We start from the raw sequence: 24,985 nt of genomic DNA, 5'->3' as shown, positions 1-24,985 counted from the left end.
CTTTAATGAGGTGTTTGGGGCTAGGGATGGGTAGGGTTTATGTACTAGCAGCTTGACAGATCTCTCCCTTGCCCCCCCCCCCCCCCGCACCCCGACACTGTGGAGCCCTGTGGGCCTTGCCGCGTCCCAAGAACTTGTTTTCTCTTGCGAGGCAGCTCGGGCTTCATGCTCTTAGTTAGCATCTTGGCCAGAGGTCTTGCTTCCTGCAGGTATTTCCTGAACGGGGGGCCTTGCTGTAAAAGGGATTCTGGTGCCCCCCCCGATCAGAGACCGTTAGGAAGGAAATGCATCAGCTGTATCTGGTCAGCTCTGCCTCTGGGACCTCAGGCTGTATCCTCCCTGGTCTGGGGGCCATCCGTGTGTCTTGCCCGAGTGTGGCTTCTCCTCCCCCGGGACCTCTTCCTCCTTGTTTTGGACACTTTGCCTTCCTTGCTGGGTGACCGGCTCCCATTCTCTGGGCGGGGGGAGGGGGGGACCCATCAACACCAGCACACTGGCTACGGACGATCTCCCGGGACCTGCGTCTTGGCAGAAGGTGCCTGGAACTCACGTCCTCCAAGTTCCCAGTCCTCGGACGGCCCCGAGCAGCTGAGCTCCAGCCTCGGGTTCTCTTATGGATTGAGGGTTAGGAGGTATTTCTTGTCACCACAGGGATTCCACCGATCCAGAGATTTAGAAGTTCAAGGCCAGAGGTCAAATTCTTACAAAAATTCTCTGGCAGCTGGAACAGTCTGTGTGGCCCCACGATGTAGGAAAGGGTTAACCTTGCCCAAGGAAAGGTTTGGCCCTTTGCCCCTGACTCTGGGAGGTAAACCTCTAAGGTGTTGGAGTGTCTTGGCCGACAGTCCTCTTAGTTTGCCTGGGGTTGTGGGCTGCACCAAACAGTCTATGCTAACAGTGTGATTTACAGTGGGGCCTTAAGACGCGGTGCCTGGGTGGCACGGTCCATTAAGCGTCCCACTTCTACTCAGGGCACGATCTCACGGTTCTTGAGTTCAAGCCCCGCCTCGGGCTCCGCGCTGACAGCACTGAGCCTGCGTGGGATTCTCTCCCTCTACTTCTCTCTCTGCCCCTCCCCCGCTTGCACTGGCTCTCAAAATGAACTTTGAAAAATAACATAGCGGGAAGGGAAGCAAAAATGACCTAAAAACAGGGAGGGAGACAAATCGTCAGAGACTCTGTAATACGGAGAACAAACTGAGGGTTGATGGTGGTGGCGGGGGGGGGGGGGGGTTGAGGGGCGGGTGGGGGATGGGCTAACGAGGTGAGGGGCATTAAGGAGGACACCTGTTGGGATGAGCGCCGGGCGTTATGTGCAAGTGGCGAATCACTAAAATCTATCCCTGAAATCATTATCACACTCTATGTTAACTTACTTGGATGTAAATTAAAAAAAAAAAATAATAATAAATAATTAAGAATAGTAACACAGTGGGGCTTTGAGCTACAGAGGTGCTGGAGAGGACGGTCAGCTCCGTGGGTGGTCAGCCGTCCCTACCACGACGGAGCCCCGGAATAAATACTGCAACCCAAATTCGGGCAGCCCAAGGTCCGGCAAGGATGGAGGGACTCTGTTGTGCCATCACACGTCACGGCTGGGAGAAATCGGGGCTGCCCGTGCGGGACGACTGGGACCTGGTGCCTTGTCGGTCCAGCCCGGTGCCCCCCAGGGGCTCTGCATCCACGCTGCTGACCTGAGTCTCATGCTCTCACTGTGATAACCCGAAGCATGAGCGTAACCGCGTTCTTGGGTTCCGCGAGTCCTTCCAGCGAATCCCTGAGCCACTGAGAGAGTGGTCGTGGGGAACAGCCGAACGTGCACCTGCTGCGGCACGGTGAGGCACACGGGTCATTCTTGAGGTCGGCCTGGCACAAGGGAGGTGGCCAGTCTCTTTGGAGGGAGCCTCCCTCCACTGGGCAGGGTGGCCCACATCCTCTCCAGCCCCAGTCTCTCTCTCCAGCAGTCCCTACGCAGTCACCTGGTGTTCTCCGCGGGCGGGTCCTGGGAAGAGCTGGCATTAAGGTCCACCGCTGTGTAGGAGATACACTGGAAAGCGGACAGTCAAACTTTAGCCTCCGGGCCATTCCCAACAAAACCCTCCCGCTGAAGCCCAACTCGCACCTGGCACAGAGCGGCGGGCCTGTCCCCGCCCCTCCCCCTGAAGGCCAAGTGCTTCCTCGCTTGGTGTTAGCCCAAAGGCCAACAGGCGACCGAGGCAGCCCTTCTGAAGGTGCCGTCATGAGTGGGGAGGGAAGGGACGCCCGTGGGAATGCAGATCCCCAGCGCAGACCCGCCAGACGGGGACGCTCAGGGGGTGAGGGCCCGGGAGCGTGCATGCGGAGTCTGCCCGGCAGGAAAGGTTGGGAACCGCTGCTTGAGGCTTCTGGAGGAAGCCTGGCTCCTGACATCATGCTGGCTTTTGGTTAAGCGCTGCAGGTGCCCGGAGACACCCGTCCCCTCCTTGGGAAAGCCAGCGCGGCTGGGCTGCGGTTCACGCGGAACCCCCACACCCTCCCCGGTGCCACCACCACACTTTCGCCATTGGCAGAGGAGCTGTTTGGGGTCCGACCTGGGGAAAGAGGAGGAGAGGTTGTCAGGAACGGACAACAATGCCGGAAGGCCTGGGACGAGGGGGCAGTGCCCCCTCAGTTCTCAGTGCCCCCTCAGTTCTCAGTCCCAGCTCTGCCTTTGACACGCGGCGGCCACTCCCCACGGAGGTTTATACATTTGTAAAACCTGGGGGTTTGTGCCTCCCCCAGTTATGCATTCCGTTGTTAAGTATAAACGAATATTTCTTTATTAAAACTATTTTTTCTCTTTAATGTTTAGTTTTGAGAGCGAGCGAGGCAGAGCGTGAGCAGGGGAGGGGCAGAGAGAGAGGAAGACACAGAATCCGAAGCAGGCTCCAGGCTCTGAGCTGTCGGCACAGAGCCCGACGCGGGGCTCGAACTCACGGACCGTGAGATCATGACCTGAGCCCAAGTCGGATGCCTAACCGACTGAGCCACCCAGGCGCCCCGTAAATGAATATTTATTGAGCATGGGTTCTGGAACCTGATAGAAGGTTCCAAATCCTAGCTCTGTCCTTTAGGAGCTGTGCGACCTTGGGTAATTAACTGAACCTCTCTGTGCTTCAAGTTTCCTCAACCATCAAACGGGTTTATTCAGCAAATAAGAAATGTCTACTTTGGGGATGTTTGGGTGGCTCAGTTGGCTGAGTGTCTGACTCTTGATTTTGATTTTCTTTCTTTCTTCTTTCTTTCTTTTCTTTCTTTCTTTCTTTCTTTCTTTCTTTTTCTTTTCTTTTCTTTCTTTCCTCTTTCTTTCTTTCTCCTTCCTTCCTTCCTTCCTTCCTTCCTTCCTTCCTTCCTTCCTTCCTTCCTTCTTTCTTTCCTTCCTTCCTTCCTTTCTTCAGGTCATAATCTCACGGTTCGTGGGTTCAAGGCCCGCATTGGGCTCTGTGTTTGCAGTGAGGAGCCTGCTTGAGATTCTCTCTCTCTTTCTTTCTCTGCCCCTCCTCCACTTGAGTGCACATGCTCTGTCTCTCTCTGTCTCTCTCTGAAAAATAAATAAATATTAAAAGAAAAGAAATGTCTATTTTATGCCAGGTGCATTCTAGGCTCTGGAGATACAGCCGTGAACAAAAGAGACAAAAGTTTCTGCTCTCATGGAGCTTATGTTAATCAGAGATATAGCATGACCGCAATAATGATCATAGCTTATATACACCCAGCGTGTGGCTTACCGTGTGCCAAGTGCTGTGCTAAGTGTGTTACCCGTATGAGCAGGTACACTTAGTCCCGTCTCACAGATGAGGAAACCGAGGCAAAGAGAGCAGGTCGTTTGCCCACGCCGACACAATTAATAAAGCAGTAGAGTGAGCGGCAGGTGGTGCTGGGGACGCAGCCGTGACCATGAATGACAGTTCTAGCTCTGCCCTCCCGGGCATCACAGGTCACTGGAGAGACCGACAAGTCCCCACCCAGTGGTGTCCCAAAGTGGGCGAGGGCTGGGGTGGGGGAGCCCAGCACAGGTGCTTGGCTCATTCTGGGAGATCGGTGAGGGCGAGGAGGAGGAGGAGGAGGAGAAGGAGGGGGAGGAGGAGGGGGAGAAGGAGGGGGAAAAGGCCGCCTCCAGCTGGGATGTGAGAGGCAGTTTTGTTTAGTGGTCGAGCGAACAACCTTCGTAGTTAGGAGAACTGCTCTCTACTCCCGACTTTCCAGCTGTGTGGCTGTTGGAAGACTTCAGCTCTCCCAGCAAACATTTCCTCATCTGTAAAATGGGGCTCCCAGCACGAGGCACTCTGCAGGCTCTTCTCCCGAAGCCGAAGGACTTCACCAGAAGGGGCCACGGCGAGGGCGCTCCAGGCAGGGGAACAGCCTGTGTGAAGCCCTGGGAGTTAAGAGCATCAGGCCCTTTGGGGGCGCCGGGGTGGCTCAGTCGGTTGAGCAACCGGCTTCCGCTCAGGTCACCATCTCACGGTTTGTGAGTTCGAGCCCCGCGTCGGGCTCGCTGCTCTCCGCATGGAGCCCACCTTGGATCCTCTGTACCCTTCTCTGCCCCTCCCTCGTTCCCTCTCTCTCTCAAAAAGAAATAAACATTAAAAAAAAACCCAAACGAAACAGCATAGGGCCCTTTAGAGAGCATCAGGCATCCTTCGGGGCTGCCCTGTTCCCTAGACATTTGTACGCGGAATCAGTGATCCAAGGAGGAGCCAGAACCCCAAGGCACTGAGGATTCAGCGGGAGGCGGCCACGTGCGGAGCTTAGCACGAGTCATAGTAGGTGCCCAAGCACGGCAGCCGTGGTGACATTCGCTCGTGGCTGACGGGCAGGGGATGTGCCAGAGGAAGGACTCACGGGAGCGTCTGAACCCGCAGAAATAAACCGGCAACAGGGCCACCAAGAACACGGTCACCACGGTCGCCACGATCGCCACGATCACGATGATGGTGATGGACAGGCCTGGTTGTGGCTCTTCCTCGTGAGGTTCTGCTGGAAGAGAAGCAGGAGCCAGGGTCGGGTTCCCAGATTTCAGGGGTCTTCACCTGTCTCCCCGCCGCCCCCCCCCCCCCACGTTACTCGGTACCCTTTAGGAAGCTACCACTGCCCCTCCCTTGGTCTATACCGTTCAGCAGGACTTGACCCCACCCTGTGGTTCTTAGGCCGAGACTTTGACCCGGGCCAGGCCGATCAGAGCATTCCATTCCCCATGGCTGTTGTGACTGATTCTCGGGGCAGGGGAGGGGGCTGGGACCCTGGCTGTGCCAATGACCGGCAGCCCTGGGACTTGGGCTGGAGCTTTCGAAAGTGGCGTATTCTCTCCCCTGGGGCTACTGAACTAGGGGAGACGCGAGGCTATAGCTGCTGGGGGACCTCTCGCCTCTCTGAGCGCACACACAGCCAGCAGAGACGAGAGAGACGTAAAGGAAAGTTCTGGGGTTACACAGCTGGAGCGTGTGGATCGGACCATACCTGAAGGTGCATTTTTCAATCAAGTCCCGTTTTTCTTGCTTAGACCATTCGGGGTTGGGCTTCTATGAACTGCAATTGACAGAGCCCTGCCTAATTTGCTTGGGAAGGCCCTTCCCAGTCCCTGGGGACAAGCCTCATGCAACCGCCCCGGCCTGGGTTTGCAGAGTGGTGTAGCCAGGAGGCTGGACGATGATTGTTGCAATGGTACAGATGGTGAGTTACCAGAGTAAAGAGGACTCCACTGGTCCTTTCGGGAGGGGGATGAGGGGTAGAATGGGAATCAGAGAGCGGTCTTGTGGCCGAAGACTCCCTAGCCAGGGGACCGATCCACACTTCTCCCTCAGAAGGGATCCTGCTGTCACCTCCTCCTTCTGTCCCTCTGTTCTCTCCACCCAGGGCAGGGTGGGGGGGGGCTCCTCACCTCTGATCAGGACGGTCATTTCTGCCTGGCCAGTCCCTAGGGCGTTGGTGACGTGGCAGATGAAAGTCGTGTTGATTGACTCGTCCACGGTACGGATCAGGAGGTGTGAGCCCTGGGCCTCAGCGGAGGGTGGCAGGGGGCCCCTGGTCCTGGGGAGACACGGACGGGTGAGGAAGCGGGAGGTGTGAGCCGTGACTGTATGAAGCTCACGCCCCCGTTTCTGAGCGAAGCCGACAGAAGCCCCGAAAGTTCCCCGACTCTTCCTCTCGTGCCCACACCCAGCCTATCAGCAGGTGCCGACCGCCCCACCTGCGAAACCTCTCCAGACTCTGACCACTCCGCCGCCCTCCCTGGCCCCCCCCGCCCCCCGCCGGGGCTGACCCCCTGCTCTGGGCTGCTGTGGCCACCTTCTCACAGGGCTCCCCGCCTCCGCTGCAGTGGCCCAAGACATCTCGTTAGAACCACCCTCCACTGTTCACAGCCCTCCTGTGGCTGCTGCGTCACTCGGCGTAAACGCCAAGTGCTTACCCGTCCACAGACCCCATGAGCTGGCTACAATACCACTGACCCCACTGTCTGTTCCTCTCCCCTCGGCTCTGCATCCACGGTGGCCTCCTTATCTTCAAAGGCTCCAGTTATGCCGCCACCTCGGGGGCTTTGCATATGCTGTTCCCTCTGCCAGGAATGCTGTTCCCTCTGCCGGGAATGCTCATCCCCTGGATGCCAGCACGGCTCATCGTCCCCTTCCTTCAGGCCTCTGCTCCGATGTCACCTCAGTGACACCTTCGCTGGCCACCCTGTTTCAACTGTAGCGCCTCCCTCCCCTGCTTTCCCTCTTTCACAGCACTTATCCTCATCTGACACACCGCGCTTTACAGTGTTATTCTGTTTATCCTTTCCCTCCCCACTAGAATGGAAGTGCCAGGAGGGGAGGGGATTTGGCCTGTCTTACTTGCCAAGGTATGTTGGCCAATGGGATCTGGCACACTGTAAACAGTCAAAAAGCTTTGGTTTAATGGATGGAGAAGACGCCAGCATGGAGTTTTGGGCATTCTGCAGAGCCGGGACGGAAACCCGGCCATGGGGCTCATGAGCCTGAATCACGGCTTGTGGTTTGAGGCAGGACAGTAAGGGCGTCTGCCAACACCATTGGAAAAGCTTTGACCGAGACTCCTTTGACTGGCGGTAGGGACTCGACTGTGGCTCTGCACAGACACGGACAGGCGGGGACGGTCCCACCGCTGCATCTGCGTGGTGCAAACGGGAAATGAGCCCACGTTCAGGTCTGGTTAAATCAGCGATGGCATGCATCTAGGACGGAACCCCAGCAGCACAGCAAAGGGGACCGTGGATGCTTTGAAATGCAGGAAAGGTAAAAGATTGGTGGGTGGAAGGAGGGGAGGACCGATGGACAGAAACGTGATAGAGCAGGTCCAGCGGAATGTCAGCGGGAGAATCCACGTGGTGGGTTTTTGAGCGTTCGCTGGAAAATTCTTAACATCTTTTGTGTACGTCTAAAACTTCCCCTAAGGAAACGTTGGGGGGAATGGGGATGTGGATCTATGGGCTGGGACCCAGAAAGGCGTTCATGCAATAAGGGGAAAGTTTCAAAACTGTACCCATAGCACAATTTTTGTTTAGAAGTGTAGAAGGATGGGTTGGAAGTGTTAGAAGTGGGAAGGATGTATAACAAAGGGTAACGGTGGATATTTCTGGAGGTGGCTGTGTCCACTTGACTACGGGTGCTATTTTCTTCTTGCTCATAACTGGATCGTCTCGTTTCCATAATGGTCGTAAGTCATTTTGTAACAAGCACGAAAGCCCAATACAAATTATGAAAGGCAATCGGTCCCTCTGCCTTTTGCTTTCCTCACTCTTAACCCTGACCTTGGCATGAACTTGAAGAAATCTGATTGCTCTGTAATGGGTACAGCACCTGCTCCGTCAGAACTGACTTGAGCAGATTATATGAGGTGACCCATGACAGGGTGGGGGTGGGGAGGTGGCACAGCCCAGAGGTTAAGAGGGTCGGTTTGGAGGTACTTCTGTCCCCTTGTGGCTGTGGGTCCCCCCGCAAAGGACGGCGCCTATTGGGGCCCAACTTAACTTTTTTAATTTTTAAAAAAATGTTTATTATTTTTGAGAGAGAGACAGAGTGCGAGCAGGGGAGGGGCAGAGAGAGAGGGGGACACAGAATCCGAAGCAGGCTCCAGGCTCTGAGCTGTCAGCACCGACCCCGACGTGGGGCTCGAACTCATGACCCGTGAGATCGTGACCTGAGTGGAAGTCGGAGGGTTCACCGACTGAGGCGCCCCGGGCCCCAGCTTATCTTTAACCCTGGTAATAGTGCTTCCTAGGCCCAGAGTGTGGGTGTCACACGGGGTCCATGACCACCGGTGCACAGCAGACAACAGAAAAGAGCAGGTGTAACGGTGAACCTGAACTAAACCCCCTCATACGCTGTGCACACCAGACAGAAAATTTTACTGGGGCCTAAAGTCAACTTTTCTCTTTTTACTTTCTTGCGCTTCCCTCCTCCCTCAGACTCAGGAGTTCTGCCCCCAGCCCCTCCTCCCTCAGACCCAGGGGTTCAGGCCCCAGCCCCTCCCCTTTCAGACCCAGGGACCCAGTCCCCCCAGCCCCCCGCCCCCTCAGACCCTGGAGTCCAGGTCCCAGCCCCTCCTCCCTCAGACCCAGCCTCCATCCCTGCACCCCCTCCCTCCCTCAGACCCAGGAATCCAGCCCCCAGCCCCTCCTCCCTCAGACCTAGGAATCCAATCCCCAGACCCTCCTCCCTCAGACCCAGGAGTCCTGCCCCCAGCCCCTCCTCCCTCAGACCCAGGAATCCAATCCCCAGACCCTCCTCCCTCAGACCCAGGAGTCCTGCCCCCAGACCCTCCTCCCTCAGACCCAGGAATCCAATCCCCAGCCTCTCCTCCCTCAGACCCAGGAGTCCTGCCCCCAGCCCCTCCTCCCTCAGACCCAGACTCCAGCCCTGCACCCCCTCCTCCCTCAGACCCAGGAATCCAGGCCCCAGCCCCCTCCTCCCTCAGACCCAGGAATCCAGCCCCCAGCCCCTCCTCCCTCAGACCCAGGAGTCCTGCCCCCAGCCCCTCCTCCCTCAGACCCAGGAGTCCTGCCCCCAGCCCCTCCTCCCTCAGACCCAGGAGTCCTGCCCCCAGCCCCTCCTCCCTCAGACCCAGGAGTCCTGCCCCCAGCCCCTCCTCCCTCAGACCCAGGAGTCCAGGTCCCCAGCCCCTCCTCCCTCAACCCAGGAGTCCTGCCCCCAGCCCCTCCTCCCTCACACCCAGGAGTCCAGACCCCAGCCCCTCCTCCCTCAGACCCAGGAGTCCTGCCCCCAGCCCCTCCTCCCTCAGACCCAGGAGTCCAGGCCTCCAGCCCCCTCCTCCCTCAGACCCAGGAGTCCTGCCCCCAGCCCCTCCTCCCTCAGACCCAGGAGTCCTGCCCCCAGCCCCTCCTCCCTCACACCCAGGAGTCCAGACCCCCAGCCTCTCCTCCCTCACACCCAGGAGTCCAGACCCCCAGCCCCTGCTCCCTCAGACCCAGGAGTCCAGACCCCCAGCCCCTCCTCCCTCAGACCCAGGAGTCCAGGCCCCCAGCCCCTCCTCCCTCAGACCCAGGAGTCCAGGTCCCCAGCCCCTCCTCCCTCACACCCAGGAGTCTAGGCCCCCAGCCCCTGCTCCCTCAGACCCAGGAGTCCAGACCCCCAGCCCCTCCTCCCTCAGACCTAGGAGTCCAGGCCCCCAGCCCCTCCTCCCTCACACCCAGGAGTCCAGGCCCCCAGCCCCTCCTCCCTCAAGCCCAGGAGTCCTGCCCCCAGCCCCTCCTCCCTCAGACCCAGGAGTCTAGGCCCCCAGCCCCTCCTCCCTCAGACCTAGGAGTCTAGGCCCCCAGCCCCTCCTCCCTCAGACCCAAGAGTCCAGACCCCGAGCCCCTCCTCCCTCAGACCCAGGAGTCCTGCCCCCAGCCCCTCCTCCCTCAGACCTAGGAGTCCAGGCCCCCAGCCCCTCCTCCCTCAGACCCAGGAGTCCAGACCCCCAGCCCCTCCTCCCTCAGACCCAGGAGTCCAGGTCCCCAGCCCCTCCTCCCTCAGACCCAGGAGTCCAGCCCCAGCCCCTCCTCCCTCAGACCCAGGAGTCCAGACCCCCAGCCCCTCCTCCCTCACACCCAGGAGTCCAGACCCCCAGCCCCTGCTCCCTAAGACCCAGGAGTCCTGCCCCCAGCCCCTCCTCCCTCAGACCTAGGAGTCTAGGCCCCCAGCCCCTCCTCCCTCAGACCCAGGAGTCCAGCCCCCAGCCCCTCCTCCCTCAGGCCCAGGAGTCCTGCCCCCAGCCCCTCCTCCCTCAGACCCAGGAGTCCAGGCCCCAGCCCCTCCTCCCTCAGACCCAGGAGTCCAGGCCCCCAGCCCCTCCTCCCTCAGACCCAGACTCCAGCCCCCAGCCCCCTCCTCCCTCAGACCCAGGAATCCAGCCCCCAGCCCCTCCTCCCTCAGACCCAGGAGTCCTGCCCCCAGCCCCTCCTCCCTCAGACCCAGGAGTCCAGGCCCCAGCCCCTCCTCCCTCAGACCTAGGAGTCTAGGCCCCCAGCCCCTGCTCCCTCAGACCCAGGAGTCCAGACCCCCAGCCCCTCCTCCCTCACACCCAGGAGTCCAGACCCCCAGCCCCTGCTCCCTCAGACCCAGGAGTCCTGCCCCCAGCCCCTCCTCCCTCAGACCTAGGAGTCTAGGCCCCCAGCCCCTCCTCCCTCAGACCCAGGAGTCCAGACCCCCAGCCCCTCCTCCCTCAGACCCAGGAGTCCAGACCCCCAGCCCCTCCTCCCTCACACCCAGGAGTCTAGGCCCCCAGCCCCTCCTCCCTCAGACCCAGGAGTCCAGACCCCCAGCCCCTCCTCCCTCACACCCAGGAGTCTAGGCCCCCAGCCCCTCCTCCCTCAGACCCAGGAGTCCTGCCCCAGCCCCTCCTCCCTCAGGACCCAGGAGTCCAGGCCCCCAGCCCCTCCTCCCTCAGACCCAGGAGTCCAGACCCCCAGCCCCTCCTCCCTCAGACCCAGGAGTCCAGACCCCCAGCCCCTCCTCCCTCACACCCAGGAGTCCAGACCCCCAGCCCCTCCTCCCTCAGACCCAGGAGTCCAGACCCCCAGCCCCTCCTCCCTCACACCCAGGTGTCTAGGCCCCCAGCCCCTCCTCCCTCAGACCCAGGAGTCCAGGCCCCCAGCCCCTCCTCCCTCAGACCCAGGAGTCCAGACCCCCAGCCCCTCCTCCCTCACACCCAGGAGTCTAGGCCCCCAGCCCCTCCTCCCTCAGACCCAGGAGTCCTGCCCCCAGCCCCTCCTCCCTCAGACCCAGGAGTCCAGGCCCCCAGCCCCTCCTCCCTCAGACCCAGGAGTCCAGACCCCGAGCCCCTCCTCCCTCAGACCCAGGAGTCCTGCCCCCAGCCCCTCCTCCCTCAGACCTAGGAGTCTAGGCCCCCAGCCCCTCCTCCCTCAGACCCAGGAGTCCAGACCCCCAGCCCCTCCTCCCTCAGACCCAGGAATCCAGCCCCCAGACCCTCCTCCCTCAGACCCAGGAGTACTGCCCCCAGCCCCTCGTCCCTCAGACCCAGGAATCCAATCCCCAGACCCTCCTCCCTCAGACCTAGGAGTCTAGGCCCCCAGCCCCTGCTCCCTCAGACCCAGGAGTCCAGACCCCCAGCCCCTCCTCCCTCACACCCAGGAGTCTAGGCCCCCAGCCCCTCCTCCCTCAGACCCAGGAGTCCTGCCCCCAGCCCCTCCTCCCTCAGACCCAGGAGTCCAGACCCCCAGCCCCTCCTCCCTCAGACCCAGGAGTCCTGCCCCCAGCCCCTCCTCCCTCAGACCCAGACTCCAGCCCTGCACCCCCTCCTCCCTCAGACCCAGGAATCCAGGCCCCAGCCCCCTCCTCCCTCAGGCCCAGGAGTCCTGCCCCCAGCCCCTCCTCCCTCAGACCCAGGAGTCCAGGCCCCCAGCCCCTCCTCCCTCAGACCCAGGAGTCCAGACCCCCAGCCCCTCCTCCCTCAGACCCAGGAGTCCAGACCCCCAGCCCCTCCTCCCTCACACCCAGGAGTCTAGGCCCCCAGCCCCTCCTCCCTCAGACCCAGGAGTCCTGCCCCCAGCCCCTCCTCCCTCAGACCCAGGAGTCCTGCCCCCAGCCCCTCCTCCCTCACACCCAGGAGTCCAGACCCCCAGCCCCTCCTCCCTCAGACCCAGGGGTCCAGCCCCCAGCCCCCTCCTCCCTCAGACCCACGGGTCCAGCCCCACCCAGGACTCACGTGCTCCAGTCGTAGCCTGTGGGCTCTGGTTTGCTGCGGACATCACAGTTCAGGGTGGCCTCACTGCGGCCGAGGTACCAGTTGTCATCATAGCCGGAAATGGAGACCTCAGGGGGGTCTGAGGGAAACAGACGCACGGGCTCAGAGACGGGGACTCTTCAGAGCAGCCTAGGGACATGTGGGATCGTGTCATAAAGAGGAAAGGCCTCAGTGGGTTTCAGGCACAGCTCAAGATAGAGAGGCCTGTCAGGAATCTGGGGCAATGGATTCCCTCAGGGAATAAAAGGCCGGAAGTCCTCGGCAGCATGGGAGCCAGCGGGGTGCTGAGAAGGCTTTTCGGGACCTGCTGCTCTCTACTCATTTTCCCGGACAAGCCGGGTCCTTGTGTGCCTCGGGTGTCCTGTGAGAAAAGGCCTCTTAGACACTCATAACACACAGGAGCATATTCAAGGCTCTGACAAGTCCTGCTGGAAAGAATCCTGGATGACCCTGCTTCAGCTGCTGTTTTTCCATCCTAAATGTGATGGACCAGGAAGACGTTTCAAAGTCCCCAGGGGGAAGGCCAGCGAGACAGTGTTTTTTTGTGTGGGGCGGAGCCCGTGTCGATCCCCTCCTCCCTCGGACCCAGTGGCCATGTTGAGGGTGCCCCGTGTAGACAGTGCCCGAGGGAATCAGTGTGGCAACTTCTTGGAGGGAGTATTCAGTATAGACGGTGAAGGGAGGACACAGCCCCTTAGATGAGCCAGTGTAGACACCATCGGGGGCCAGTGTGAGAGAGTACCCAGGAGAACCAGCATAGAAAATGTAAGGTCAAAATGTCAATGCAGACAGACGTCACAGGAGCCAGGCTAGACAACCCGGGAAACAGTGACAGCTTCCCAGAGCTGGCGGCCAAGTGACGGGTGTAGACAATGGGGGCAGTCGGGTCCGCAGCCCGCATGTCCGGCAGAGATGATGGCGAAACAGTGTAGAAAGCGGACAAGGGGGTTGGCGTAGACAACGCGGGAAACCCTGTAGCAATAGGCAAGGTCAGTGTAGACAGTCGGCTCGGGAAGCGGGTGGAGGCGGCGTGTGTAGACTGTGCTCAAGGGAGCCGGGAGAGACAGAGGCCTTCATGTGGCGGTCCCTGCCTTTGCTCACATTTGGGTACACTCACAAGGCACGGCGAGAGTCACAGACAGCAGGACGGCCTCCTTGAAGCTCTCATGCTCCACTTTGCAGGTGACGTTCTGGCCATCTGCCTGGCTGGAGGGTGTTAAGGTTAAGAGGCTGATGACGTCGAACGTGCCAGGCAGGTGTCCTGGCACCAGGCTGTCATTGGCCTTCCCGTCCGGGTATGACCAGGAGATCCGGGCGGGCGGGCGGCCCCCACGGGAGACGCAGCGGGCCACGGGCACAGGCTCCAGGCTGAGCGGGCCGGGCGGGACCTCCTCTGTCTCAGCCGCGTTCTCCGGCTGGGCTGTGGAGGGAAGCAAAAGGGACCAGTCAGTCCTCGCCCGCGGTCGTTCAACAGACATCTCAGCAGCAGAGGGGGGAAGCTAGCTGAGGGCCAGGTTCAAATCCCAACTCTGTCCCCGAGCCACTGGGTGGCTTTGGGCACGTCTGTGCCTCAGTTTCCTTGCCTGTCAACGGGAGATAATGATAGGCTCACAGGCAATGAGATTATGCAGGGAAGGCTCCTAAAATGGTAGTGGGCACATAATCACTGCTTGATAAACAATATTATAATTGGGATGTGAATACCTTGGCAATATGACGGGCAGTGTTGGGGACCCAGGCATGACTGGGACAGCCCCAGCCCTGCCTTCATGGGGTATACAGTCCAGGGGGGAAGACAGAATTCCCCACGTAGTGGCAACCCAGAGTGGGCCAGGCTGGGATGGGGGAGCCCAGAAGGAGTGCCCCAGTCTGGGGTAGCAGTGAAGGAGGGTTTCATGGAGGAGAGGAGGGCTGGTAGCGTCCTGGAGGTCGAGAAGGGAAGTGATGGGCTCAAGGTGATACAGTTGTAATGGACAGAGCTAGACTTTCACACGGTTCTGACTCCAAACCCATCTTGACCATCTCTCTCTCTCTCCTTTATTTATTTATAATTTTTTAAACATTTATTTATTTATTTATTTATTTATTTATTTTTATTAAAAAAATTTTTTTTAACGTTTATTTTTTTTTTTTGAGACAGAGAGAGACAGAGCATGAACAGGGGAGGGTCAGAGAGAGAGAGGGAGACACAGAATCCGAAGCAGGCTCCAGGTTCTGAGCTGTCAGCACAGAGCCCGACGCAGGGCTCGAACCCACGAACCGTGAGATCATGACCTGAGCTGAAGCCGGACTCTTAACCGACTGAGCCACCCAGACGCCCCTTGACCATCTCTTTATCGTCATTCTGGTGATTCCCAAACCTGGGGTTTCACTTGGTTCCTTCCTCATTATTGCCTGTTGCCGTAATGTTATTATGGACTGGAGATTTCTCTTGAATTTGACTCACTGGTTGGGTTTTTTTTTTTTTTTTTTTGTAAAATACTGAGAATTTTATGTAAAATACATAAAATTTCCAAAACAACCGTTACCTGGTCTGCTAGGTATCTGCAACGAGTAAATTATTAACGGAAATATTACTTTAAATTAAAACTAGTTTCTATCTCTGCCGGCAGGGAGTTCCGGAGGGACCCATTGCAGGCACAAAAGGCCGGGCTTCCGGTTGTTTCTGATTCACATAAAGAATCACACACAGTACATGCTGCAGAATGGGGTCCACAGCCTGAAGGATACTGAAGTTAGGAGGTGGATTAATTTTTTCTTGATCTGCTGCTCGGTATTGTGAGCCCTACCAACATGGTCCCTGTGATCATCTCCTATCAGGACGGCCTCCTCGGGTTCACGGCCAGCACCTCCCGGAGGCTTCCAAAAAGGACATTTTCTCAGGTTTTCCCACGACAGTGGCTTTGGTGTCTGCGGTCCATTCTAAAGCAGTCACGGCCGGTCTGGGGCGCAGGGACAGACCATCCTTCCTCTTGGAATTCTTGGCTTTGGGATTGCTATCAGGGGCGTACCCCATCCGGGAGGAACCGGAGGGCTCAGTTCAGAATTTGATAATGAAAATATTCTGATGCCAAGCCTATGACCACAGCATTAAGATCACTTTTTTGGTGGGCGCCTGGGTGGTTCGGTCAGTTAAGCATCTGACTTCCATTCACTGTCGGTGAGTTCGAGCCCCGCATCAGGCTCGACAGCTCAGAGCCTGGGACCTGCTTCGGATTCTGTGTCTTCCTCTCTCTCTGTCCCTCCCCTGTTCACGCTCTGTCTCTCTCTCTCTCTCTCTCTCTCTCTCTCTCTCTCTCTCAAAACTAAACAGGGGCGTCTGGTTGGCTCAGTCGGTTAGGTGTCCGACTCTTGGTTTCCACTCAGCTCATGGTCTCACGGTTCGTGGGTTTGAGCCCGACATCGGGCTCTGCGCTGACAGCGTGGAGCCTTCTTGAGATCCTCACTCTCCCTCTCTCTCTCTCTGCCTCTCCCCCACTCGTGTGCTCTCTCTCTTTCAAAATAAATAAAGTTAAAAAAAATCACTCGTTTGTATTCCTTTGAGATCAGGTAGCCCCCCATCCTCCCCTCCCGGCTCCTCGGCTCACCCAGCACGCGGAGCCAGGTGCGCGCGCTCTTGCTGCCGTCGGGGAACATGGCGAACCGGCAGGTGTAATTGGCCTCGTCCTCGGCGCGCAACCCTCGCAGGGCCAGCGACGCGTCCCGCAGCTCCTCGCCCGGCCTGGCGGCCACAAACTCCAGCCGCCCGGGCTCGGGGAAGCTGGAGCCCTGTGTGGGGTGGAAGACCGCCACGTTGAGATCGTCCCCCGCCGCCGTCCGCCGCGTCCACGTGGCCTGCGTCACCTGCACTTTGTGCTCCAGGGGCGGCAGTTTGCACCGCAGCTCCACCGTGTCGCCCAGGAAGCCGCGCACCTGCGCGGGCGCCTGCACATCGACCGTCCCGGTCCCTGCGGGGAAACGCGGGGGGGGGGGGTTGGGGGGAGACGGGGGTCAGACCCGGCGCCTGTGGTCTGGACGCTCCACGCGAGGGGCATCCGGGAGGCCGCTCGCTCTGGGTCTCCAACCCGTCCGGGCCACTTCCCTGGGCTGTTATTACCGTATTTCCCCGATCTCAGCATCATCGATGTGTTTAATTGTAGTTAAAAACTTAAACCTGACATTGAAACCATTTCAAAGGGCACGAGGCCGTGCATTAACTATCACCGATAACTAGTTCCAGAAGGTTTCTGTCAGCTCTGTGTCATCAGTCCCGCGGTGACACTGTCACTTACAGCATGACTCACTGAGGGGTGGGAAAAGGGGCAGAAACTCTTGAGTCTTAGAATCCATGAAATACGGTATTATTATTACCTTTATTGGGCATGGACCCCCGATTGGGAGAAGGTTTGTAGGGGATCCTGGCACAAGAAGGCTGGCGATTATAATCCAAGGATTTTGGATCCCTTCCAGTCTGTGCTGTGAGGCTTCAGGCAGGTTACTTAAACCCTCTGATTCTTTTTCCTAATTTGTAACGTGGGGCTAATAACAGTTAACACTCACTGGTTGCTTACACACACCAGGGGCTGTTCCGAGTGCTTCATGTATCTCTCAGCATGGAGTCCCTAAACAGTTCCTTGAGGCCAGCACGGCTGTCAGCCCCACTTTATAGATGGGGAAACCAAGGCAGAGTCGTTTCCTCCAGGTCACGGAGAGGGTAAATGGCTGAAGTGGGCTTTGAACCCTGGGATCTGACCTCTAACCCACAAGGCTCTGTATGAAAGTCTTTCAGCCTAGGGGCGCCTGGGAGGCTCAGTCGGTTGGGGTTGACGGTTGAGTGTGAGACTTTGGCTCAGGTCATGATCTCCTGCGTTCACGGCTTCAAGCCCCGCATCCAGCTTGCTGCTGTCAGTGGGGGGTCCCTGCTTCAGATCCTCTGTCCCTCTGTCTCTCTGCGTTCCACCCCGCCCCCCCGAGCTCTCTCTCACTCTGCTCTCTCAAAAGTAAATACTTAAAAAAAAAAAAAACTAAAAATCTTTCGGCCTAGGGCCCCAGCACACAGTAAGCCCTCAATATAGGTACTGACTCTTATTGATTTTGTTTTATTATTTTTTAATATGAAATTTATTGTCAAATTGGTTTCTTACTGATTTTAATAAAATCCTACGCATTCTTTTTTTTTTCCTATGCACTATTATTAATACAGATAATGGAGAAGGTGGGAAAGAGTTAAGTTCTTTGAACCCCAGCACTGCTACTCATTAGCTGTGGGTCTACGTGTGGGTGGTTTCACTGCTCTGAGCCTCAGTTTTCTCATCTGTGAAACGGGAGTGATTATAGCAGCGTAGGGTTGCCGGGCAGATGAGGTGATGAAATCTAATGTAAAGGGATTAGCACCTGCCAATGACTCTATCAAGGTGAACAGTACTGTGTTGTGAGGAAGAGGAAGCTGGGAGGTAGCACGCAGAGGCGCAGGGAGCTGGGAGCGTGGAGGAGGGCACAGCTGGAACACAGGGCGCTAATGTGGGGTCCAATGAGCAAGTGAGTCTCCCGCTCTGGTGCTGTCCTCCACCAGAGGGCAGGTCTCCTCCACACTGAGTGGAGTGTACTAACCACACGCAGGTGCCTACTCTGTGCCAGGCATATGAGCCGCTTCCTTACAGGTGGCCTCCTGCAACCCCGTCCTAATGCCCCACGAGATGTGCATGATTAGTATTTTCATCCCCACTGGACAGAGAGGGCAAGTGCGTTCCTGAGGGTCAAGCCACTTGCCTAGCCCCGGGGCTGGTCTACCCTGCGTCCAGGCTCCCAGGCACCAGTCTCTCCTGCCCTGGTGGAGGGGGGGGGGGGCCTGTCCAATTTTGGTTCACTCATTGGGTCTGTTACTTGTTTTTTTTTTTTTTTTAATTTTTTAAATGTTTATTTGTGTGTGAGAGAGAGAGATGGAGAGCACGAGTGGGGGAGGGTCAAGAGAGAGGGAGACACAGAATCGGAAGCAGGCTCCAGGCTCCGAGCTGTCAGCACAGAGCCTGAGGCGGGGCTCGAACTCACGGACCGTGAGATCATGACCTGAGCCAAAGTTGGACGCTTAACCGACTGAGCCACTCAGGTGCCCCATGGGTCTGCTGCTTCTTGCTGGTGCCTGGGGCAAGTTACTTCCTCTCTCTGTGCCTCAGTCTCCTCATCTGTAACTGGAGGTCACAGTAGGACCCATACTGGGGATCTCCTTAAGCGGTTTAGGTTGGTAGCTCTACATGAACTCCTCAAGCCTCGGGAGAAGTGCCCTGGGTTCTGGGAATCACCTTTTGGGAAATGCCGAGATGAGGGACTGTGGCTTCCCCAGTATCGTGATTCAACAATTCCCACACTTCCCAAGTCTGTATTCGGTATTAATATTGTTCACACGAATTATGCTTATTGTTCTTACCAAGTGCAACACTGGTCAGCAACCTCCCAAGACACAGTCTTACGAGATAGGTAAGAATCCCTCCCCACCCTCAACACGTTTTATGGAAACAGAGAGCTTAGGAAACGCTCCTGAGCTCAGGGCCGTCTGACTTCAAGGCTGTATCCCCAGGGCTTGGAACACTGCCTGACACACAGTAAGCGCTCCATAAACGCGTGTGGGGAATGAATGCACGCATGCTTTCATACTGGACACGAGCCTGGAAGGGCCAGCCGCAGGGTAGGCCAGCCCCCGGCTCTGCCACTTGCTGGCTAGCCTAGGCAAGTGACTTGACCCTCAGGAATGCACTTGCCCTCTCTGTCCAGCGGGGATGAAAATACTAATGCCCTCAGAGCCATACAATAGGGGTCAGAAGCGATTCGGGGGAGTTATGTGCCACCGCCTTCCTGTTCCCCATCAAGATTCTCTGTCCCCGATCGGATCGGGGGGCCGCAGGAGTCAGGGAAGCACATCCGGCCACGGTGAATGGCTGGACATGGAGGAGATTCTCCCATTGCCTGACGGCCCTACGGTGGTGTATCGGTGTATCGAAGTCTGGCCTGAGCCCTTCCCGGGACCCAAGTTCCTCCAGACCCGGGGCGGCGGGGAACCCGGGAGGCCGAGCACCCCGCGGGTGCAGAGGGGGACGGGGGAGGGTGGGGGAATAAGCAGTGGCCGCCAGGTCGAACGCGGTTACTCACCTGCTCTCGTGGGCGCCCAGAGCAGGCACAGCAGCGACAGCAGCAGCGGCGGCCACACCATCCTGGGTTCCTCCGGGTCGCCGCTGGGGCCGAGCCTCCTCCCGGGTTTGCTGGGCCACCGCCCGCGCTTGGAACTGCTACCCAGGAATCCCCGGGACCGCACCGGCGCTCGCGCGGAGCCTGGGCGTGGAGTGGAAGTTCCGCACGGGTGTGCAGCCCGGGCTGGGAGGGGCGGGGCTGGGAGGGGCGGGGCTGCCCTGCGCGTCGGTGCTCCTCTGCGCCTGCGCGCGGGGACTGCCGGAGGACTGGGTACGGGTGAGAGGAATGACATCTCCCCGGGCTGCGGGCAGAGAATCAGCGGTTGCTTTGTTCTCTTTCATGCCAGTGTAATTAACACACGGCGTGGTGTTAATTTCGGGAGTCCAGTATAGTGGTTCAACAATTCTCTACACTTCTCCGCGCTCATCATCATAACAAGCTTACTTTTTAATCCCCTTTACCTACTGCCTCCACCTCCACCCCCGCAACACCCCCCCCCCCCCCCGCCACCTCCCTACCTCCCCTCTGGCAGCTGCCAGTTCCTTCTCTGTAAGAGTCTTTTTTTGGTACGTCTCTCCTCCCTGTGTCCTGATTCTTAAATTCCAACTAAGTGAAGTTGATGTTTGTCTTTCTCTGACTGACTTATTTCATTAAAAAAATTTTTTTTTAATGTTTATTTATTTTTGAGAGAAAGGGAGAGACGGAGCACCAGTGTGGGAGGGACAGAGAGAGAGAGAGAGAGAGGGAGACACAGAATATGAAACAGGCTCCAGGCTCTGAGCTGTCAGCACAGAGCCTGATGCAGGGCTCAAACCCACAAACCACAAGATCACAACCTGAGCTGGGGTTGGACGTTTAACTGAGCCACCCAGGCGCCCCTGATTTATCTCATTTTTTAAAGGTTGAGGTTGCTGTGTGCCAGAGCTGAGATTCCAACCTGAAATTGGCACAGATGCCAAATTCTTAACCAACCTACCCCCCCCCCCCCGTCCCTTCCCAAACCCTCTGGACTTTGGAGCCAGACAAGGCCTGGGCTCCTATTGGGCCAGCTGCTTCTCCTCCTGGGGCCTCAGTTTCCTCATCTGAAAAATGGACACAACAGTACTCCCCTCACAGGAGGGTTTGTAAGGTTTAAACAAGCAACTATTTATTTAGCCCAATTCCTGGTATTATAGTTTGTACTCAATAAACAGCAGCTATAACAACTATTATCGTTGTTTTATGCTTGTCATGAAATAATAATGTTGGTGAGAATGATGATTCACCCATTCTTCATTCAACCTAGATTTATTTTATAATTTTTAAAAGTTTATTTATTTTGAGAGAGAGAGAGAGTGCATGTCTGTGTGTGTGCGTGAGCAGGGGAGGGGTAGAGAGGGAGGGAGAGAATTCCAAGCAGGCTGTGTACCAGCTGCACAGAGAACCAGATCCGGGCTCGATCTCATGGACTATGAGATTGTGACCTGAGCTGAAATCAAGAGTCGGATGCTTAATTGACTGAGCCACCCAGATGCCCCCCCCACATGTATTTATTTTTTTTTAATATTTTTTTAACGTTTATTTTATTTTTGAGACAGAGAGAGACAGAGCATGAACAGGGAGGGGCAGAGAGAGAGGGAGACACAGAATCGGAAGCAGGCTCCAGGCTCTGAGCCATCAGCCCAGAGCCCGACGCGGGGCTCGAACTCACGGACCGTGAGATCGTGACCTGAGCTGAAGTCGGACGCTCAACCGACTGAGCCACCCAGGCGCCCCAACATGTATTTATTGAATCAGGCAATATTCCTGGCATAGGAGATGCAGGAGGAAATAATACAGACAAATATCTCTGCCTTCGTGAAGCCCACCTTCTACTGGAGGGAAACAGATGTTAACAGTTTAATACATAGGACACCATCACGTCCGCTGGTGATGATGGTTATAGAGCAACATACAACAGGGGAAAGGATGAGAAAGAGAGAGAGAGAGACACCAAGAGAGACAGAGGCAGAGGTGAGAGAAATAGAGACACTCAGGGACTGGGAGGTAGGGAGAGACAAAGGGAGAAACAGATATCAAGAGACAGAAGATGAGATATGAAGGGAGATGAGAGGCCAACACAAGCACAGACAGGGCAAGATGAGAGAGAGTTGAGAGTTGACAGAGAGACCCAGAGAGCCATATACTCAGGCACAGAGCTTGGGAGACCGCCTGGTCCCCAGCTGTGTCCATCCTGGCTCTGGTCCCCCCCAGGCCCCCTAGCAGCTCTGACCCTTGTTTTGTGACACCCTTGTATCTTTCTAGACAATTCCCCTTTGGGGCTTTGGCCAGTTTGGAGGGTTTTGTCTCCCACTGACCTCTTTGGCTTGGACCCGGTGCCCACCCGTGGCGCGTGGATGTGGGCAGGTGCCTCTGGCTCTGGTGTCTCTCACCCTGGCTTATAGGTGAATTTCTGAATGGGAACATGGAGGCTAGTCTCTGGGAAATCTCTGAATTTTCTGGCACCCTTGTTCGGGGGTGCTGAGTTATCTCTGAACCTGGAACCTGTGGTTGCCGCTACATTCCTCCTCCGGACCACGCTGTCACCCTCTGGGGTTCCCCCTCCTCCAGGGCTGCCCCGGCCACTGTGGCTCCAGCAGCCACCCCTCTCAGAGGTCTGGCTGGTCAGAGGCTGCCCCCTCCTCCGCGGATGGGAGGTTCCGATTTGGGGCCCGCCTCATCCCATACCTTCCTTCTTCCCCGCCGCAGGACCTCTGACTTCTCTTTGACAGGCATGGAGCCTCTGTCTCAAAATAAGCCGTAAGAGCCCTGATCCTAAACCATGTCATGTAAAGAGAATGATACTCAGTCACTGAAGCTTAAAAGTGGGGTCAAGGCAGAGCTGAGAGTTCGGGATGAGGTGAAGGTTAGGGATAGAGTCAGAGACGAGATCAAGAAGGGGAAGGGTCTCAGGGATGGGGTCAGTGGGAGGGGGAGGGCCTTCGGGGGCTGGTTTTCCTGTCCCTCCCCCTGCCAAAAAAAAAAAAAAAAAGGGTCAATAAACACTTGGGAAGGCCCAAAGCGCCATGCTGTCAAAATCGCGGAATTAGGGGCGCCTGGGTGGCGCAGTCGGTTAAGCGTCCGACTTCGGCTCAGGTCACGATCTCGCGGTCGGGGAGTTCGAGCCCCGCGTCGGGCTCTGGGCTGATGGCTCAGAGCCTGGAGCCTGTTTCCGATTCTGTGTCTCCCTCTCTCTCTGCCCCTCCCCCGTTCATGCTCTGTCTCTCTCTGTCCCAAAAATAAATAAAAAACGTTGAAAAAAAATTTTTTTTAAAAATCGCCGAATTAAATAAAATATCTTGTTTCAGGTCTGGATGAACCCAGGTGAGGATGTGATGGGGGGAGATTGTTGCCACTTGGAATGGGTGCGTTGAGACAAGAGACAGCCCCTCCCATGACCCCTCCCCACCTCTGAGCCCTGAAGGTGGTCTGGGGTCTCCTTGGAACCCCTCTCCTTGAGTCCTTCCCTTGTGTGAAGACCCCATCAGTTTTGAACCTGTCCTCAGCGCCCGGGCCTTGTGGGTGTTTCTAGTGCTTTGCCCAAGCCGAGGGTGCTGTCCTGGGCAACCCAGTCCACGCCATTTCCTGCCTGCGTGGTGGAGTCAGTTCCTTGCTTTCCTAGAAGAAAAGTTCGTTGGGTCAAAGGGCATGCGCATTTGTGGTTTTGGGAGATGCAGCCCAAATCATTACCAGTGAAAATCTTGCCAGTGAAGGAGAGCCTGGCAGTGAAATGCTTACTATCCAGGGACCCCCCTGGCGGTGAACTGGAGCTTCTAAACTTTCTGATGTGAAGCTTTGTCCTGAAGGGTCTGATGATGTAGGAACCTGGAGGCTGGGTGGGAGGGAGGGGGGCAGAACAGGTGGGGAGGGGAGAGAAGGATGAGGGGAGGGAGGAGGGGTGAGGGAGAGAGAAAGCGAGGAGAGGGAAGGCAGGGGAGGAGGGAGGAGGGGCTCCGGAACGTGACTCTTTTGGTTCAGATTCTGGTTTCACCAACGAATAGCTGGTGACGGTTCACCCGGATCAGTTCTCTCGCCTCCTTTTTCTCATCCCTAAAACAGGGGATCAAAGAAACCCCTGGGGTGATGGTCAAATAAGTTATGTGAAAATAAGTTAGATGGTTAAAAAAAGCAATTTATGTAGCGGCCTTGCAAATGGCAGAAGCTATTATTGCTGTCCCGGGGCAGGATTTTCGCCTTCTGTACTCTGAGGCTAGGCAGGAAAACGCTGGAAAGAAACCCCCAAGCAACCGCCACAGGCCCATCCTTCCCCAAGAATGGCCTGGCTACCGGAGGGGGCATTTCCTCTTTATCTTCTCCCGCCTGGCCTCGCCCCCACATCCAGGTGAGGTGTAGGGGCGTAGTGATGCCTCTCCATGGTTGTTCCCTGTCTCCCCCCTTCCATATCCTGCAGCCCTCTCGAGGCCCAAAGAAGGAAATGAAACCTACCCTCTCCAGCCTGCCTCCTTCTACCACTGGTGACTCATCAGAGCCCTACCCTGTGGCAGGCAGGTCTGGGTCGTGAAGGACAAAGTCCAGACTGTACATGACCTGGCCTCTGACGACAGCTTGAGGTCACTTCCTCTCCTGCTTTACACATCAGCCAGCAGAAACCCTTGCAGTCCTTCGAATCAAACCGTGTTTGCTCACGTTCGCGCTGGGACACCTCTTCCCTGTGACCCTGGCGGTGGTCACTCACACTTCAGTTCACCGGCCGAGCCAGCCCAGCTCCCCCCACCTCCCGAAAGCCTTCTTGGTTCCCCATGCCGGGCAATCCCTCCTCTGGTGTCCCTGAGCCCTCCCTAGGCTTCCCCGGCCCGGCCCACTCTGGGTTGTCACTACTTGGGGAGGGTTCTGTTTCCCCCACTGGACGGCGAGCCCCGGGAGGGCAGGGCTGCGGCTGCCGTGCTCAGCCCTGGGTCCCCAGTATCGCCCAGCAGAGAGCTCTACACAGACGGGGGGCCGGAGGGGGGCATGTTGAATGAATGAATACAGGAGTGCACGAATGAATGGCTTTGGCAATGAGTTGATCTCTGATTATCATCTGTTAGGCCCCTTTCCAGCACATACACTTCTGTTTTCTGTCGATACTGGAATTTAGAGGAAAATTACTCATTAAGTTCTGCGTGCATATCTGTGTGAGAGAGACAGAAAGCGAGCGAGCGAGCTCGAGAGCTTGAAGAGAGTCTGAGGAAAGAGCTGGCGGGGGGGGGGGTTGTGGGAGGCGGGGAGGGCTGAAGACGCACACAAGGAGTGGGCCGGAGGTTTGGATTTTGGAGATGGAATCTGTGAACTCTGTGAGGGCAGAGGCCACGTCTGTCCTGTTCCTGCCTCTAGCACAGAGCCCGCCACGCAGGAGGTGCCCAGTGAATATTCGTTGGGCGAACGAAGGAACCAGGTGTTGTTCAAGTCGCCTGGGAATCTCGTGTGCCCCTGTCATTGCGGATCGCAGTGTATCTGGGGCCGGTGTGGAACCAGAAGTAAGTTCTTCCGGTCCCCTTCAGGGAGGAGAGTCTGACTCACTTCTGATAAGCATGGGAAGCAAATATGGGACTGCAGTCACCACTCT

At 57.2% G+C, this 24,985-nt stretch overlaps 1 protein-coding gene across 3 annotated transcripts; it reads right to left on the bottom strand.

Moving 5' to 3' along the window:
* Nucleotides 1–1,227: 1,227 nt before the first annotated feature.
* Nucleotides 1,228–19,530, bottom strand: PVR (PVR cell adhesion molecule). Of its 3 annotated transcripts, none has more exons than XM_030298804.1 (8): nt 19,363–19,530; nt 15,828–16,187; nt 13,358–13,660; nt 12,202–12,319; nt 5,897–6,045; nt 4,861–4,995; nt 2,533–2,570; nt 1,228–2,047 (listed from the first exon to the last, which is right to left on the bottom strand). In XM_030298804.1, the coding sequence occupies exons 1-8, from the start codon at nt 19,421–19,423 to the stop codon at nt 1,976–1,978; spliced, it is 1,236 nt and encodes a 411-aa protein (XP_030154664.1). In that variant the 5' UTR covers nt 19,424–19,530; the 3' UTR covers nt 1,228–1,975. The 3 variants fall into 3 exon arrangements, with proteins under 3 accessions (XP_030154664.1, XP_030154666.1, XP_030154665.1); XM_030298806.1 differs by having other exon boundaries at nt 2,539–2,570; XM_030298805.1 differs by having other exon boundaries at nt 4,861–4,992.
* Nucleotides 19,531–24,985: the final 5,455 nt, after the last annotated feature.

Source organism: Lynx canadensis, chromosome E2 (genome assembly GCF_007474595.2).
Source record: "Lynx canadensis isolate LIC74 chromosome E2, mLynCan4.pri.v2, whole genome shotgun sequence".
In the NCBI taxonomy this organism is placed as follows: Eukaryota; Metazoa; Chordata; class Mammalia; order Carnivora; family Felidae; genus Lynx; species Lynx canadensis.
The sequence above is the reverse complement of the archived record's forward strand: the minus strand, read 5'-3'. Positions and strand labels throughout refer to the sequence as shown.